The sequence below is a fragment of the Micropterus dolomieu genome, linkage group LG02 (assembly GCF_021292245.1).
Source record: "Micropterus dolomieu isolate WLL.071019.BEF.003 ecotype Adirondacks linkage group LG02, ASM2129224v1, whole genome shotgun sequence".
NCBI classification, from domain to species: domain Eukaryota; kingdom Metazoa; phylum Chordata; class Actinopteri; order Centrarchiformes; family Centrarchidae; genus Micropterus; species Micropterus dolomieu.
In genome coordinates, this window is record NC_060151.1 from 17,192,969 (window position 1) to 17,209,162 (window position 16,194).

General features: G+C 36.1%; 1 protein-coding gene across 1 annotated transcript in view; it reads left to right on the forward strand.

The window, feature by feature from the left end:
* The window catches only part of LOC123956785 (centriolar coiled-coil protein of 110 kDa-like), a 25,101-nt gene extending 12,733 nt beyond the window's left edge, over nt 1–12,368 (forward strand). The window contains exon 15 of the mRNA XM_046029221.1: nt 12,256–12,368. Within this exon, the coding sequence (XP_045885177.1) occupies nt 12,256–12,337 (82 nt within the window). The 3' untranslated portion in view covers nt 12,338–12,368. The remainder of the gene's footprint in view (nt 1–12,255) is intronic.
* The last annotated feature ends 3,826 nt before the right edge of the window (nt 12,369–16,194 follow it).

Here is a 16,194-nt window from a genome sequence, read left to right on the forward strand (position 1 = left end):
ACTCCAGTCAGCGCTGCTAATATTATGATTGTCTTTAAGCTACCTTCTGAAATTCAAATGATTGTATTTACTACCACACAGCTCATTGATTTACACCATCATAATGCCATTGTTTTTTAATGTTGTATCTTTTAGTTGCAACAACTGATACAGAAAAGTCATATGTAGCTTGATACTTTGTGTGGAGGGTCAGAGTTAAAGAGAAACGAAATAGGTCAAAATATTTTATCGGTGCCTAAGAACTACGTACGAAAGCCCAGAAGGCATGTGATAAAAAAAATACTGTGGATCAGTGTTCTAAGTCTAACCTGAATTGTTTTCTCTCCTGTGTTTCTGATTGATGAACACAATGTACAGAACTTGCTAACACATAATATATGTACTTATTTCACCTGGCAAACACAGGAGAGAAAACAATTTAGACTGGACTTTTTTGATCACCAGTATTTATTTTTTTCTCACGTGGCTCTCACGGCTTCCGTAACTATGCCTTTGCTATCTATAGTGTTTTAGCATGCATATACTTACAAATTGTGTTCATAAACATTTAGTGTGTATTTAAATATTTATGTAAGTTAATATACAAACATCAGTTTCATGCTGACAGACACATAATGTAGTTGCCATGAAAATACTAAAATACACTAAAATAGTATTTAAGTGTGTATAATTCATTCATTAGAAGTTTTGTTCAAGGGCTTGAGTACCTTTTTGGGCTTTTTTTCTTTATTTAATGGTGCTGAGTTTACAGTGCTCTGAGACATATAAATGTGTTTCAAAATTTGGCTTAAATCAAAGCCAAATGTAAAAAAATAATTCTTGATGTATTTGTTTACTGACAACACTACAACACTGCACTGGTGTACTGCTACATTAATGTAGCTTCCCATAACAGGAGATTCACAGCAGATACTCAGTGTGGAGTTTCTGTCTAGTAAAACTAAATTATTAAGACCATAAAAAATGCATGCCATTTCCCTTATTTCCCACTGCCCATGTCAAGAATAAGGGGCAGACTCTGAATAAAAGAAGGTTTATGGGAACATATTATCTGACCACATGTTAACAAATTGGTACACCACTTGTTCACTGCGATACCACATTGACCTTATACTTCTGCGTCAGTAGTGTTCAGTGTTTGATGTTGTTTGCTGACAGCTCTCTTGAAAAAAAAGTTTTTTATTTAAAATGCCAAAGTGTCATGTTTTCTATGAACAGAATAAATTCTAAAATTAAGTCAATTTTCTGAACTCTGATTCATGACAAAATGAAAAGTTATTTTCTTGGAAGGTCTTAAGGCCACACACACACACAGTGGAGAGGTATGTAGATTATGCTGCATTTTTTTCTGAAATTTCTGTGGACACTTTTATTTCTATGCTGACATACTGGACCATGAATGGAAAGCATTGTGACCATCATGAATCCAAGATTACACCTGCTGCCCATGTAAAGCAGAATCCCAAAAGCCTTTTACAACAGCATTTTAAGCTTATTGACTTGTTGTATACATATTGAAATAACAAGAACAGCACTCACAGTAGGCACTTCACACAAATCTGTTTTATAGCCATTTTAAGTGTAATTTAAAAAAGTTAATAGGGTTTATCTGTAGTTCTTTCAGTACAGTAATGGTGACTTTTATCATGATCCAGCTGAACCATGTAGTCATCCAAAATCTTTTTACATACTAGTATTTTTGCATTGTTTTTAACATTAAAAGTGTTTAAACTCTTCACAAAATAATTTACAGCAATATATGCCATATAGTTTCCAGTTGAGATACAATCAAGATGTATTATATTACCTCGTGAATTTAATAGATCAGAAATCAACTCAGATAAAGAACTGGAAAGCTGTCATTGTTTCCACAGTCAGGAATGAACTTTGAACATTAGTTGACTGAATAAATATTGTTACAATGTTCTGTTAATTTAGTCTATGTGGGCCTTAAATATATCGTAGTTCCTATGTTGGCTGTTGAAGCAGTGGCGCACAGCAATATGGCTGACATTGTCATGCGGTCTGCGTGGTGAGGCAGGAGGTAGGTGGACCCAAATGCAGACACGGAAACAGGCAGGTACAGTTCAAAAGGGTTTAATCCAACAAAAAGCGAGTACACTTACAATGTAGTGGCTGAGTCCAGGAAATCTAAACAAAAGGTAAACCAACAGAAAATCCAGAGAAACAAGTAAAGATCAACTGAGTGGTAAAAGTGATCCACAAGGAAAATACAAAATCCACAAAACACTGGGAAACAGGGAGACGAAACACGACAGAACTAAGCGGGCAATACACTGCAGAGCGTCAGAACACAACAATCACCAGATGAGGGCTGAACAGAAACACCAAACATTTATACTAGGGGTTAACGAGCAGGGCGGGGATGAGGCCTAACGAGGCACAGAGACAGCAGGGGAAAACAGACAGACACCAATAAAGCCCAAGGGAAACTAATAACCAAGAAGAAACAGAATAATATAAATAACTAATCCAGGACATAAGTAGACAGATCACAAATACTACAACTAAAAGGGAAAACAGAAAGAACTACGATTAAACAGAGCACAGAGCAGACAAGGGAAAAATAACACAGAAGTACACAGACTATAAGTCTGTCACTAAGACATGAACAGAGACACAGACTAAATAACACATACTGGACAACAGGACAACAGACAGGAAAGAACCCAAAACCCAAAATACCATAAGACAGAAACTTAAAAGACTACAAATAATAAGACTGAGAACCAACTAAACAAGGCAAGGAGGCATACAGCATGACAGACATGATCCATCTAGTAAATGTAATGTTGCTGTCACATGAGGCTTTGAGCTCATCTGTCTAGTTAATATTTACAGTCAGTTGTAGGCAGAAATTCCAGTAATTGCATCACACTTCAGCTCCATCACCATACTCACCAATGAAACATAACCATCCACACCACATCGAAGATAATACCCAAGAGCTAGTGCTTCATAGTTTTAGACCTTCCTGATGTGACATTGCAGCTCACCAGCTAATGGTAACAATTTTGTATTTAAATAACTCCTCTGATGCGGAAGATACTTCGGACTCTTTTATAATAACTTTACCCTTCATGCACTGACAGAGATCACATGGTTTAATGAGTCTGCTCTGTTTAAACAGCTGCTATGACATAAATACCATAACAATGTCACAAAGGAATAATCAGGTTAGAAATGTTTTTAGAACATGTTGAGACCAGTACACAGCTGAGAGTGCTGCTATAGAAGATAACTTCATGGATGTATCAGATCATTATGTGTCTGTGAGAAAGCTTTTTGGGGATGAGTGTTGAGTTCTTTGACCAGTGCTCATAACAGTGGCTCTCACGTGGATTTTTCCAAAAACAAATTAACAACTTGGTAGTACACAGTATCTAAAGCGGACAAAGTCATGCAAGAATAATGCAAATAATTTGTCCTTAAAAAGAACTTCCTTTAAGGTATATGAGGTGTGAGGTCATCCATTTGCTAAAAACACACTTCACTTAAGTGTAGTTTCCTGATATGCCACTGATATTACTGATTATTTCTATCTGGGATCTCACATTTTTTGCTATAGCTATATTTACCTCTCAGAGTAAAATCTTTTATTAAAAAGCATTTGATGAGCTTATAAAATGCAAATAATAATTAAATAATATTCATATTAAAGACTAAACCAGTGGTTTACAACATTTTTGGATTGAGAGCCTTTACAAAAAAGGTAGTGTCTATATGACTTTTTAGCAGTTCCACGAAGACAGATTCCCCTCTAAACTAATTAGGTCTTATTTAAATAGCTGTTGCTGGACCAAATAAGTTAAATTATCCTATATTTCAGCTACAACAGTAAAGTGCCACTCATAGATTGTTGCATCAGTGTTAAGAATCTCATAATTCAATACATATTAATAAATCAGTCACAGGAGCAATTTGTCTGTGGACAAAATTTTTACCCAGGAACTTTTATGTAGTACTGAAGTATTTTTTTTACTGATAATACTTGTATTTCTACTCGAGTAGGATTTTAAATGCACTTGTAATGGAGTATTTTTCCATTGTGGTATTGGTACTTTAACTTAAAGTAAAGGCTCTGAGAACTTCTTACACCACTACCTTGCCTAAAACAATGGATCGCTCATGGGCATGACCCAGTTTATTGATTACTTTTAGACATCATATGACAAGATCAGTAAAACAAAGATGGAGCATACAAACGGACTCTGTCTCCATGTTGACTAGGAGGTGGATAAGTTAACATCAGCTACGTGTCAGCACAAAGCGACCTTTTTCTCTCTTTACTTGCTTGGTAAGATTGTGGCTCCACACAGCCCCACCTGCTCTAATATGATGTGGGAGTTATCTTAAAAATAATAACAGGTTGGTTGGGCCTGATTGCGTCACTCATTATGGGTACAGCTGTCTTACCATGAAACCAACTCCACTGAGAACAATGCACAGCCTGAGAGTGCTGTCAGAGAAGGTCACTTCATTGATGTATCAGAACATTTTTTTCTTCTTCTTCTTCTTCAATTGTTCCTATCACAGCAGATTACTCCCCTTTGCACACAGCCAAAATAGACAAGCTCATGCAAACATAATGCAAACTGTTTATCCTGAAGAGGAACTAACCCATGGAGCATACAAGGCCAGCCCTGTAGTAAACACAGGGTGTTGTACTGCAACATAATGTGTCTGTGTTTGCCTGATATCATGCCAGTGATATTTCCATTTCTCTTTCTTTCTGTGCTCCCAGTTCCCTTTTTTAGTTTTTACTGAGATCATTTTAACAAAGCATTCAACACTGGATACCAGCAGTAACCTTGAGCGACGATGTTATGTTTCATGTATCAGAGATATTTTAAAGAGCGACTTTGCTGCTTTGGAAAATATGAATAAATTGTATTAATGTATTTTTTAGGGGACTTTTTCAGCGTCCCCTTTCCTTCAAAAGCAGTATTTTAAAAAGTCATAATGATGCCCTCACTATGCATATATTATGTGTGTCCATCTTCTTGCATGAAAAAGGGGCACTTTGTTACAACATGAATACCTATCATTACCATTCATCCTATATTCATCAATAACAGGGTACATCTACTGAACCTGTTTGGACAGTAGTCATTATCAGGACATCAGCTGAACTAATATAGTTAACCAGTATGTCAAAGGTTTAGAAACTAACAGCATCAGCCATGATCAGCCAACCAATAATCTCGCTTACAGGTGGAGAAATCATTTATGGTGTTTAGGTCTACACAACCGTCATCAGATGAACAAGAATGGAATCAATTAAAAGGCATGTTAGAAGGCTCTCTCCAACACACTTGCTACACATTTCCGCAACCACAAAACAGGAGTCTTAAGGCTGCAGATACGCAGAAATGTCAGAGTATTTTATACAATGCTGTCTCAATTATCTAATCACAGGACCACAACATTTGGGTCAATTGATGAATGGCACACACAAAGAGTCTCGGTATTGTAACTAGCTAAAGAAGTAAGACAGTGTAGATAAGTTTTTGTCTCTTGCTCAAGTTGTGCTACCCGCCAACAAAACAATCGCACATTTATCTGCCCACACATTTTTAAGTTAGTGAGACAAAGCTTGAAATTCATTTATGCAGCTTTTCACAGTATAAAAGTTAATTAACTGCTCGAACTCCTTCCCCTTTGAAGACAAGTGAATGTTTTAGAAAAATAAACATGAAAAGACATTGAGGGATCCCCTTCTAAGCCCAGGCCGATGAGTGGGAAGAAGAAATAATGGTGATTACAAAATGCAGCATAAGCTAAATCCAGATCTGGCCACAAAATGTGTACAAAGGGGCAAGCGTGCAGAATTACACAGCTTTTACACATTGACACTTTCTGTTTAATGAACATCAGGCTACTGTGTGAATAAGCCTTCTAACATGCCTTTTAAGTGAAAACCTAGTTGGAAAATCATTTGTTTATCTTGAACCTAGAGAAGCTTTAAGGTAATTTTAAAATACAAATGATAAAGAAGCCAAACTACACTTTCACTCAAAACCAAACTTTATTTAGGTGTATTGGACAGTTTACATATATGCATTTAGAATTAATGCAGAGCAAAACAAAACGAACAAATGAATGTTCGAACGTTTTTTGTTTTTTCCCATGATGAAGCCACTGGTTACTATCATCTAATTCTCTTTATTTCCTTTATATAAACACACACAAACCAGAATTTTGAGGTAAGCAACAGTTTTGTCATTAATAGTAAAAAGAAAAAAAGCATTCAAGATCATTCTTGGAAAAGCCTAAAGTCAAATCCACCTACACTACACTGTAATCAAGGTTTGAGGTTTAATGTGAACACCCATAAAAGCCCGGGAAATTGCAGCACACCCCTCCCAATCAACCCTAATTAAAGTAATATAATAAAAACATAGATGAAAAACATTAAAAAATATTCTAGAAGAAGAAAACATTAATAAAATTATTAATAAAAACAAAAAGTCTCTGGGATGTCACAGTGGCCTAGTGGCTACGACCCGTAATAATGAAAACAGCGTCCTTGGTTAGAATCAGGCTGGGGATCTTTCCTGCACGTTATCCCCCCCCCACCCCCCCCCCATATCTCTCTCTCCAAACATTTTCTGTCTATTTACAATCAATTAAAGGCAAAAACATTCTAGCAAAAAAAAGGTAATCTAAAATCTGTCTGCATGTAATTCACAACAAGCAAACTCAAAGCACACATCAAAACAAAACTAAAAGAGAACAAAGATAACATCTTGATAAAAATGGTTGACACCAAATCCAGAGGCCTCACGCCATTCAATCAGCATCCTTGCTGAGACCTTCAGTGGATAATCAGACTTCTGCTGTTTCTCTTCACTGAGCAAACCTTCAAAATTCACCAGAGAGATAAACAGTGAGGTTGTGAACAGTAATGACAAACAGTAGGCCTGTTATATCAACTATCATCTGTTTGAATGTTTGGTTTGGATCATCAGTTTCACTAAAACGTACCTGCACGTGTCACGGTGCAGCTGCTGGACCAGGTGGATCAGCGCTAGTGTAATTAAAAGTATTGTTAGCATTTTTCAGAACAGCTCATAATCTGGGCATTATGTAACATTTTGACAAAGTTTTACCAAATTAGTTTACTTTAGTGTTTGTCCATCTGGGCTTCCTCTCAGTTCATTGTAGTATTTCTTCACCAATGCAAGCTCCTCTGTAACATCTAAAGAAACTAAAAAAAAAAACATACATTGATTTAGTAATTTAAATCAAATATTTACAGTATTTCTTAGTTATCATATTTGATTTTGATACGTTCCCTTTACCTGGGATTGAGACAGCATCTGTCTTGAGTGACAGGTCGATTGATTCCTGCATTGTTTCCTCCAGTGTCTGCAGGATGTCCTCCTAATTCAGCATCAAAATCTTTATCAATTCTCACTCAGAGATAAAGATTGTGCACAAGATTAACTGAATTGTACATGACTGAACTGTTTAAATGCGTGTTCAGAGGGCTCCTCAGACTGGACAAAAGGGTTAATAGCTACATGAACTTTAGTATGCTTCTGTCTTAGATTAATAACAATATCTGCATATTTGTTACAGTGCCTGCTGTCTTTTGTAGCAGAAGGAGCTTTCAGCATAATGTATTTTCCACTTGTGTGGAAAAGGCCTTTATGTAAATGGTGATTTAGAATGGTAGATAAAGATGATGATGTATATCACAACATGTTTTACTTCATCATTACAAGATCATCATCTTATTTAGTATTATAAAATATGACAAACCTCCAAGACTCTCAGAATGTCCAACATAACATTTTTAGCCTGCTCAAACATGGTGTTCTTTGAAACATTTAAGTGATCCATCATAGTGTCCTTCATGTTATTCAGCGTCCCCTTTCCTGTAAATGCTGCTGCTTCTACAATAAAACAGAAAAAAATGTTATCAACTACATTTTTCTGGGCAATCATGATAAATGTTAATATGTATTATTATTGTTTCAGGTTGTAGATGTCATGATCTTGTATCTTACTTGTATAGCATTCTTGCATGGTCGTCTGGATTGTGGTTGTTAAACTTCTGTAGATTTCTTTTTTCCCGTTCAGTATGATCTTGTTGAGTTTTGTCTTAATATATTCCTCCTTGGATAAAATAAAGTATAGATCGACATTTTTTAAATAAAATTAAGGTAATTTTTTTTAAATTTTACCTAAAAAGGAGTGAAATATTTAAGCAGATTTTCAGAGCAGGACCTGTGGTGTATAAAGTTTTTATCTGCCTTGCCAACAACATATACTGGTATGATACAGATGTTTGGGTTGATTTGCTCTTGAGTTGCTCTGGATATTTATCTCATCTTTTACCTCTGTCGAGAGAAATATCAGTTGCAGTTTGAATTCTTTGTGCTTTTGAGTCAGCGTCTTTGTGTCAAGTGAAATCTTGTTGATGACCCCGTTGAATGGTCCACATGTCCCTTCATTTCTGAAACATGTTAACAAGTTGAAATATTTCATAAAAGCTAGCAACAAAGGGATTTTTGTCCTCTTTAAGTGATTTCTTACGGGAAGATCTTCTTAAATTCCTCATCAATGCTGTCGGTCAGGCATGAAGCTAAGTCCGCATTGATGTCTATTTGTTCCATATCTCTTGGTTTGTGGATGCCACCTTTCTGAGCTACACACTTCAATGACCTGTGAAAAGCGCTACCGGATACGTCTTCCTAAAACAAAACACTAACATTTTAAAGACATTTTCATATGAAGTGCAAAATCAGGTGATTTGATGAAATTATAATTCAAATACCTACAGGATTTAAGACAGAGTGCAAGATTTGGTCACATGAAATTTTTGATTTTTCAACCCCCACACTCAGGCATTTTTCAAAAGCCTTATGAGCCTCGTCCATGGCTTCTCTGACTTTATCAAGTTCATGTCTCATGTTCTCTTCAAGGTTTGTGCGCACTTTTGTTTGTTTGTCAGCCTGAAATCAAACACAACACATTTATTATTTAAAGCAATGAAATGATACTGCTGTCTGACAGTATTTATGTTTTATGTTCTGCTCATCCCTCCCTTGCTATGGTGGCCGACACACTCTGTCGGGTCTTGTGCTAAATAATCAGTGTTGGGCAAGTTACTTCCAAAATGTAATACATAATAGATTACTAGTTACTAGTTAGTAATTGGATGAATTGTCTCCCTATTAAAAAAGACCCTGTGTGCATTTACACATGAGGTACAGCATCATTACGTCATTGATTATTTAAATCACCTGATCTCCCAGCCTCGCTAATCACGAAAGTAATTTGTTTAAGCACAAACACACAGCCTATAGAAATCTATTTACGCGTGATCCATCAAGGGAGCTACCATCTTCTTAAGAGGAGCCAATCTCCCCTGTAGTTTGCAATCTCGACCATCGGATTCCCGCAACAGGAAATAACTTTCTCGGTGTTGGTGAATTATTAAAAACACCACTTTTGGGTTAAAATGCATTGTAACGCACGTTACTGACATTGTAAGGGGTAAAATATTACCTTTTCTTTAGTAATGCGTTATATTACTGCATTACAGCAATACATTGCATACACTGTAATTGCGCTACTTTTGTAACACGTTACTCCCATCACTGTAAATAATACATGTGGTCCTGCATTTGTCCATATTTCACTTCTCTTCTAATAAACCAGATGACTACTATTACTACTATTTTTACTTCTTCTTCTTCCTCGTACATATTCAACATAGTGATGAAACACACTACGTAAAACAGTTTGTCTGATGGCGGCACAACATGGCTACTTCCATCTAAGGAGACCCGCGAATGACCCATTCTAAGGTAATAAAAACATAATGCTTCATAATGTAAGGTCTTTATACATAACTGAAAACATAGTTATGTATATTGCATTTCTGTCACAAGATCCTCCTAAATATTACACACTGGACCTTTAATTACTATGGTTACGGTTATCTCTGAAGAAATAAAAAAGAAAAGAAAATCGACTACATTGATGGATATAAAATTTCTTATATTATTTTCTGTCAATATTAATGATAATTATGACACTTAAAGCCAGTTACTTATGTTTTATTACTTGATCTTACCACTTCTATAGATTTAGCCCCTTGAATCAGACAGAGAATCCCATGAGCTCCAGACACATACTTTAATGTCTCTGAGTAAGAGGCATTGAGATTTTGCAGAAATTCCTTAAGTTTGGGGATTTCTGTAAAACAAAAATCTATTAGCATCTTTCCTATTTACATGCTTTAATTTAAATGTAGTCCAACTAGAATACTTGCATTTCCTTTAAGAAAACATGTGTGATTGCTGCATCTGCTGCTGCTGTTTGTCGGCCCAGCTTCTGAAAGAGTTCCAGTGAGAAGAGCTGGAGACCCACACTTGAAGATTCAACCCAAAATAGGTAGTACTTGAATTACATTCAAGATATATGAAGGTGTTTGATTAATGGCCATAAGGTAGCTATTGATGTCATGCTTCAAAACCGTGGAAGAATATGAGTGCATAATGCTGTACAGTAGAAGTGGCCTATATCATTCAAATTGGCCTCATCCCAGAAACCCACTCTGCAATAATGCTTCTTCTATTAATGGTTCGTGTGTTATTAGCCAAAACATAGCAGCAGACCAGATGCAAACAAGAGATTCTAAGCAAAGTTATTTTATAAAAATAATTGCGAAAACGTAAACTTAATTATTATAAATATATATTTTATATCACCTTGTGATGACCTCAATGCATGTCATATGTGCCAGAGTAGTGGGTGGAATATGCAATCACACAATTCATTCTTATTTAAATTAAAGTTGTCAAAAGAATCTTCCCCTACCATTGTCATCTGGGTTTGGATGGTTTTGTTTAAGAAACTTTTTGGAGCTCACTGTGAACACTTTGAAACAGTCATCGCTGAAATGATTCTGAAAAATATGTGATTGAAATTTGATTTTAAGGCAGGCTTGCAGTTGTAAACAATTTTCGTGTCAGATTTTTTTTTAGTCTATAAAACTCACCTTAACCTTGCTTTGATTGTTGAATTGTTTTCTCACTTCTTCCTTGACTTTTTTAAATTTGAGAGCACGATCACCAGCAGCTGAACTATAAGAAAAGATTTTTATCAAGGCTCACAACATACAGTATTTTGAGCACTGAAACATGAAATCATAAATGTTGACTCTGATTTCTTACCCAAAGCAAAATATAATTTTTTATGTTTAACTAAGCCAGGAAAGCCTGACAAGTTTTCTAGTGTGGTATGTTTTTTTTTTTTGTTTTTTTTACCTCATTCACCTCAAGAGAAGAGACTAAAGGATGGTTGTTTTGGTAAATGTATGTCTGATGAACTGCCCAACCTCGTTTAGTGGCAAACAGCCACTTCCCTTAGCCTTTCTATGGAACCTTCGTTGGCTGTGTTTGGATAAGCCAGTCCTAAACAGGGCTGCAGCAATGCCTGTGACACGCAACTCATGGACCCTATGCATCAAAAAATATTACACTTTCTTTGTCAAATCTGAACACATGGTAATGCACATATTTTTTGGTTCCAAGTGACATACACTTTCGGAGAACATCATTATCTCTGATGTCCATCTCCAATAAACCTCTGTAAACCTTATCAGAAAGGATGCTCTTCATAAGTGCAGAACTTTACTGTGAAGTTTTCTTAAGTATCAAAATAATCCAGTAATCTGTGCATCCCTAACATGAGCTGCAAATAGCTAATTCTGCACACTACATTTAAGTAGTTTGTCGAAATGTAAACAAATACAGGCTGAAAAAAAAGAGCTTAAGTTTTAACCCACATCAAACCAAACACAAATGAGATGAAAAATAAAAGGATTGACACACATAAATAAAATTTATGTTGCGCTATAAATATATTTTGATATTACAGAGGCTCGACCCACATAGCGTGGGAGGCAGAAATTGGGAGAGGTCGTGGGATTGCAGTTTTCTCAATTTTGTTTTAGGCGGACCCAGAGTGTGAGACCCCTGCCCTTTAACTAAGAATAAAGTATTTACCAAAACTACATGTGCTGTTATGACATTATATGTATATTTAGTTGTGTTTATTCCTGTTAAGCTCTTGGACGCCATGTCAGGAGTGTCTAATTTGTATTTTAAGCACTTACGGACTATCCGAATCGTCAATAAGATCTGACTTAGTGCAGATAAAGTGAATTTCTTGACATTGGCCACCATTTCCCATTTTGCTACTGGTGTCTTTCAGGATGTTCCAGGCTTCTGTCTCTGATGCTGCTCGACTAATGTCAGCCACAATCCACACAGTAGAACAACTTCCAACAACCTGAATGGGCATAATCACAAGTTAATTATGAATATTCTTTATCAGTGCTTTGTAATAAGATAATGCTACAGTCTCCAGCTAACACATGTAGACAATAAACAACATTTCATGTGAATAAATTACCTCTGTCCACATTTTATCTCTGCTCTTGTTACGGTCCCCATTTCCAGGAAGATCCACAAGTGTGACATTCCGGAGAATATCTTTCCCGGGCACCTTGACAGTGACACACTTCACTAGTGGCCAATACCACCTCTTTACTTCTTCACCTTCTCTGTCTTTTGAGTCGCTTCTTGTGAAATTGACAAGGTTTTCAGATAGCTCTTCAGCCTGTAATAATAAAATAAATGTGATTTTTTTTATTTTGACATTAAAAGTGCTTTACAACTTGCATGAAATAATTAGAACAAAGTAAAGAAAGAAAGATACAATAAGAGCAATTATAAAATCCTAAAAGTAACAGCAACCTTTAGCAAGGCAAAAAGTTAAAATTAGATTAATTGTAAACCTGGACTGGAGACAAATGTTCATTTCTTAGCGATGGTGAACAATTAGGTTTAAAATTTAAATCAAAATTTTTTTTTATTTGACCATGATTAAACAGATTTTCACAGTGCACAGGATTATCTGGACGGTTACTGCAACTTTAGGGGTTTTCAGACCAAACTGTTCTGGGGACTACCTGAGTTGCCCACTTGGGGAGTTCCCCCGAGTACTACATTTCTTCAAGAGCTAATTTTTTTGTTTGCATTCACAGTGAGTGAATGCAAACAAAAGTCCGACTGACAGTGAGTCAATCGGACCACAGTCACTGGTGAAAGAGAAATGTAGATTTGAGTATTGTCAGTGTGTAAACGGATGTTGTCCGAAATATATATGGCCTTAACTTGTTTAGGGCAGCACCAGACAGCTCAGTGTCGGTTTGCCAATGCCATGTGCAACCTTTATGAGACCTGTTTGGGCACAATAATGGAACCTGATGGGATTTTGTCTAAGTAATTATATAATGTTATTTAGTTACTAGTAATGTTCTCTTTTCATATGAAGAGTATACTTTTAAGTGTTCTCTCCTTCTTACCGATTCAAATGTTAAAATCTTCTTTTTGGAAATAAGAAATTCTGAAATTTTTTCAAAATATTTGTCATCCATGAGGTTTTCAGGGGATTTGTCTTTCCATTCTTCTCCATACACTGCTGACACCTTTTCAATAAAGTCACGATAATCATCGTTGTCCTGATGTGCTTTTTCCCCAAGGAAAAACTCCAACTCTTGTTTCCACTGCTACAAAATAAAATAAAAATTGTTTAACTCAGTTTAATTAAATGGCATGTAATGTAACTATCAACTACAAACTAAGTAACAAACATATTCAGCTCACTTTACCTCTTTTGTAATGAACTCAATTTCTGCCTCATACTTTGAGCTCTGCATGTTAGCCTCCACTTTAATCACGACTGTGGTACATGCCCTGAATTCTCCAGAGGGCAAGAGATTCTTCTCCCCGATGATGGCATTTATCAAATAGCTCTTTCCAGCCCCAGTTTTACCGAAGACACCGACCAGCTCCCTCTTCTCTGTCTCCAAAACATTGATTTTATCTCTGTAATTCAAGAGTATAAATGAGTACATTGATTAATTTGGAAAATAAACAAACACTGAAAAAGGCATTTATCAATGAAGAGCCTACTCAAGCATAAATTAAAGCAACTCACTTTTAATATTAACAATGGTACAAATGACTATTTTGTGAATGTGACAGGGGTCATAGATGAAAACTATGAGGTGTCCCACACAGAATTACCATCCATATACATGTATATTCTTTTCCTCTCTCTCACACACACACCTGAAATGCTCTCACACACACACACACACACACACACACACTCACACACACCTGAAACGCTCACTCACACACACATACACACACCTGAAACGCTCACTCACACACAACTGAAACGCTCACTCACACACACATACACACACCTGAAACGCTCACTCACACACACCTGAAACGCTCACACACACACACACACACACACAACTGAAACGCTCACACACACACACACACAACTGAAACGCTCACACACACACACACACGTGAAATGCTTTTACATACACAACTGAAAAGCTCTCACATACACAACTGAAACGCTCACACAAATACAAGTGAAATGCTTTTACATACACAACTGAAACGTTGCCACACACACACACAAATGAAAACCTGACACACATACAAGTGAATTTCTATGGTTGATCCCAGCTTGCATTTCAGGTAAGTTAACATTAAAGTTATACACCATAACTTTAAATAATGATTTATATGTTATTGATATTATACATAAGATTTAAAATGCCTTAATGATTTTAAGTGTTTACTGTAATTGTGGTTTGCAACACCACAATTGTCTAAACGTGAATCAGCTTTAAACTAAGTTCTAACTGTTAAATGTCTAACAAACTATTTGAAGCAAATCAATTAAACCTGAATTCAGATTTTCACATAACTTTAGTTATGAGTAAATAATTTGGAAGTCACTTGATTATAGTGTTTCTTTTATTAAGTCAATGGTAAGCTAATGTTAAGTTAAATATGGTAACATGAGCTATTTTGCTTGCATAATGGTAGCCATAGTTATTATTTCCACTTTTTGGCCTATTAAGGCATTAAAAGGCCTTCTCTACTTCTATTCCCACTCCCTGCTAGGAAGAGCAGCAATGGATCTCCTCATTGTCCACTGTGGTTTTAAACATCTGTGTTTTATGTCCATTAAAAAAATGGTTTATGGTTTCCATTGCAATAAATTCTAAATATATTTATACTTTAGACTTATTTTGTCTTTACTACTGACATTCTGATTGTCAATTGAAAGAACCATCAACCATCACAATCGAATATTAAAGCTTAACTCTTTTGCTAAGGGAGAGCAGTCTAGTATAAGTTGAAAAGTGAAAATACTGTTTCATCTTCTGACCTTGGTCAGAAGACGAAATAGTTAAGCAGTTTTTTAACATTGTACCTTATACTTGAAGATAACATAGGAGCCTTACACTCAACAAGGTATTGAAGAGTGCCTTGTTTGCTGCTCTCATGTACAGCAAGTCTAGTTCAAAGACAATGAGCACAAATCCAAACAAAACTGGGTAAAGTGCTTAAACAAAGAATGACCTGCTGACTGAGAAATTATGAACCCCACTAGATGTATCATTAATTGCAATGTTGTAAACTCTGAGGTATTCTCAGGCAAGTAGCCCACAGAGCAAAAATAAACAATCAGCTGATCGAATGCACTTGTAGCAAATATGTGCTTTCTATCAGTTAATTTTTTTCACCCTTTTGCCTCACTACACACTATACAGTAAGCCAATAAACATGTAATATCCACAAGACCTACTCAAAAGGTCACAAGAAATGACACCATCTATAGAGCTTCAAAACTATTCAGTGTACAGATAATTCTTATTTTATGTAACTTCTTAGTGAATGTCAAATTTGTCTCTTAAAGAATTTCTCCTTCTCTAGCTCTGCCTGGAGTCTGTCTGGTCAGATTGCGCCTCTCTATGGCGCCTCCCAGAGCTGGTGTGCTGGCATTTGATAACTAGCAGTGGGCTAAAGCCGACCCATCTGATTAGTTTGAAATTGAGCATATACTTTGGAAGAAATCAAACTATGCGCCGATGCTTGTCAGAAGCAATAAACATAATGCTGTTGTACGATCAACAGTTGTTCGCTTGTATTGTGAGATGTGTGCTTTTATTTAAACAACTTCCTGTTCAACTGAAATCCTCTCATGCAACGTACTGAAATGCTTTTATACAACATATTTTACTTGAGTGTGTGAGAGCGTTTCAGTAGG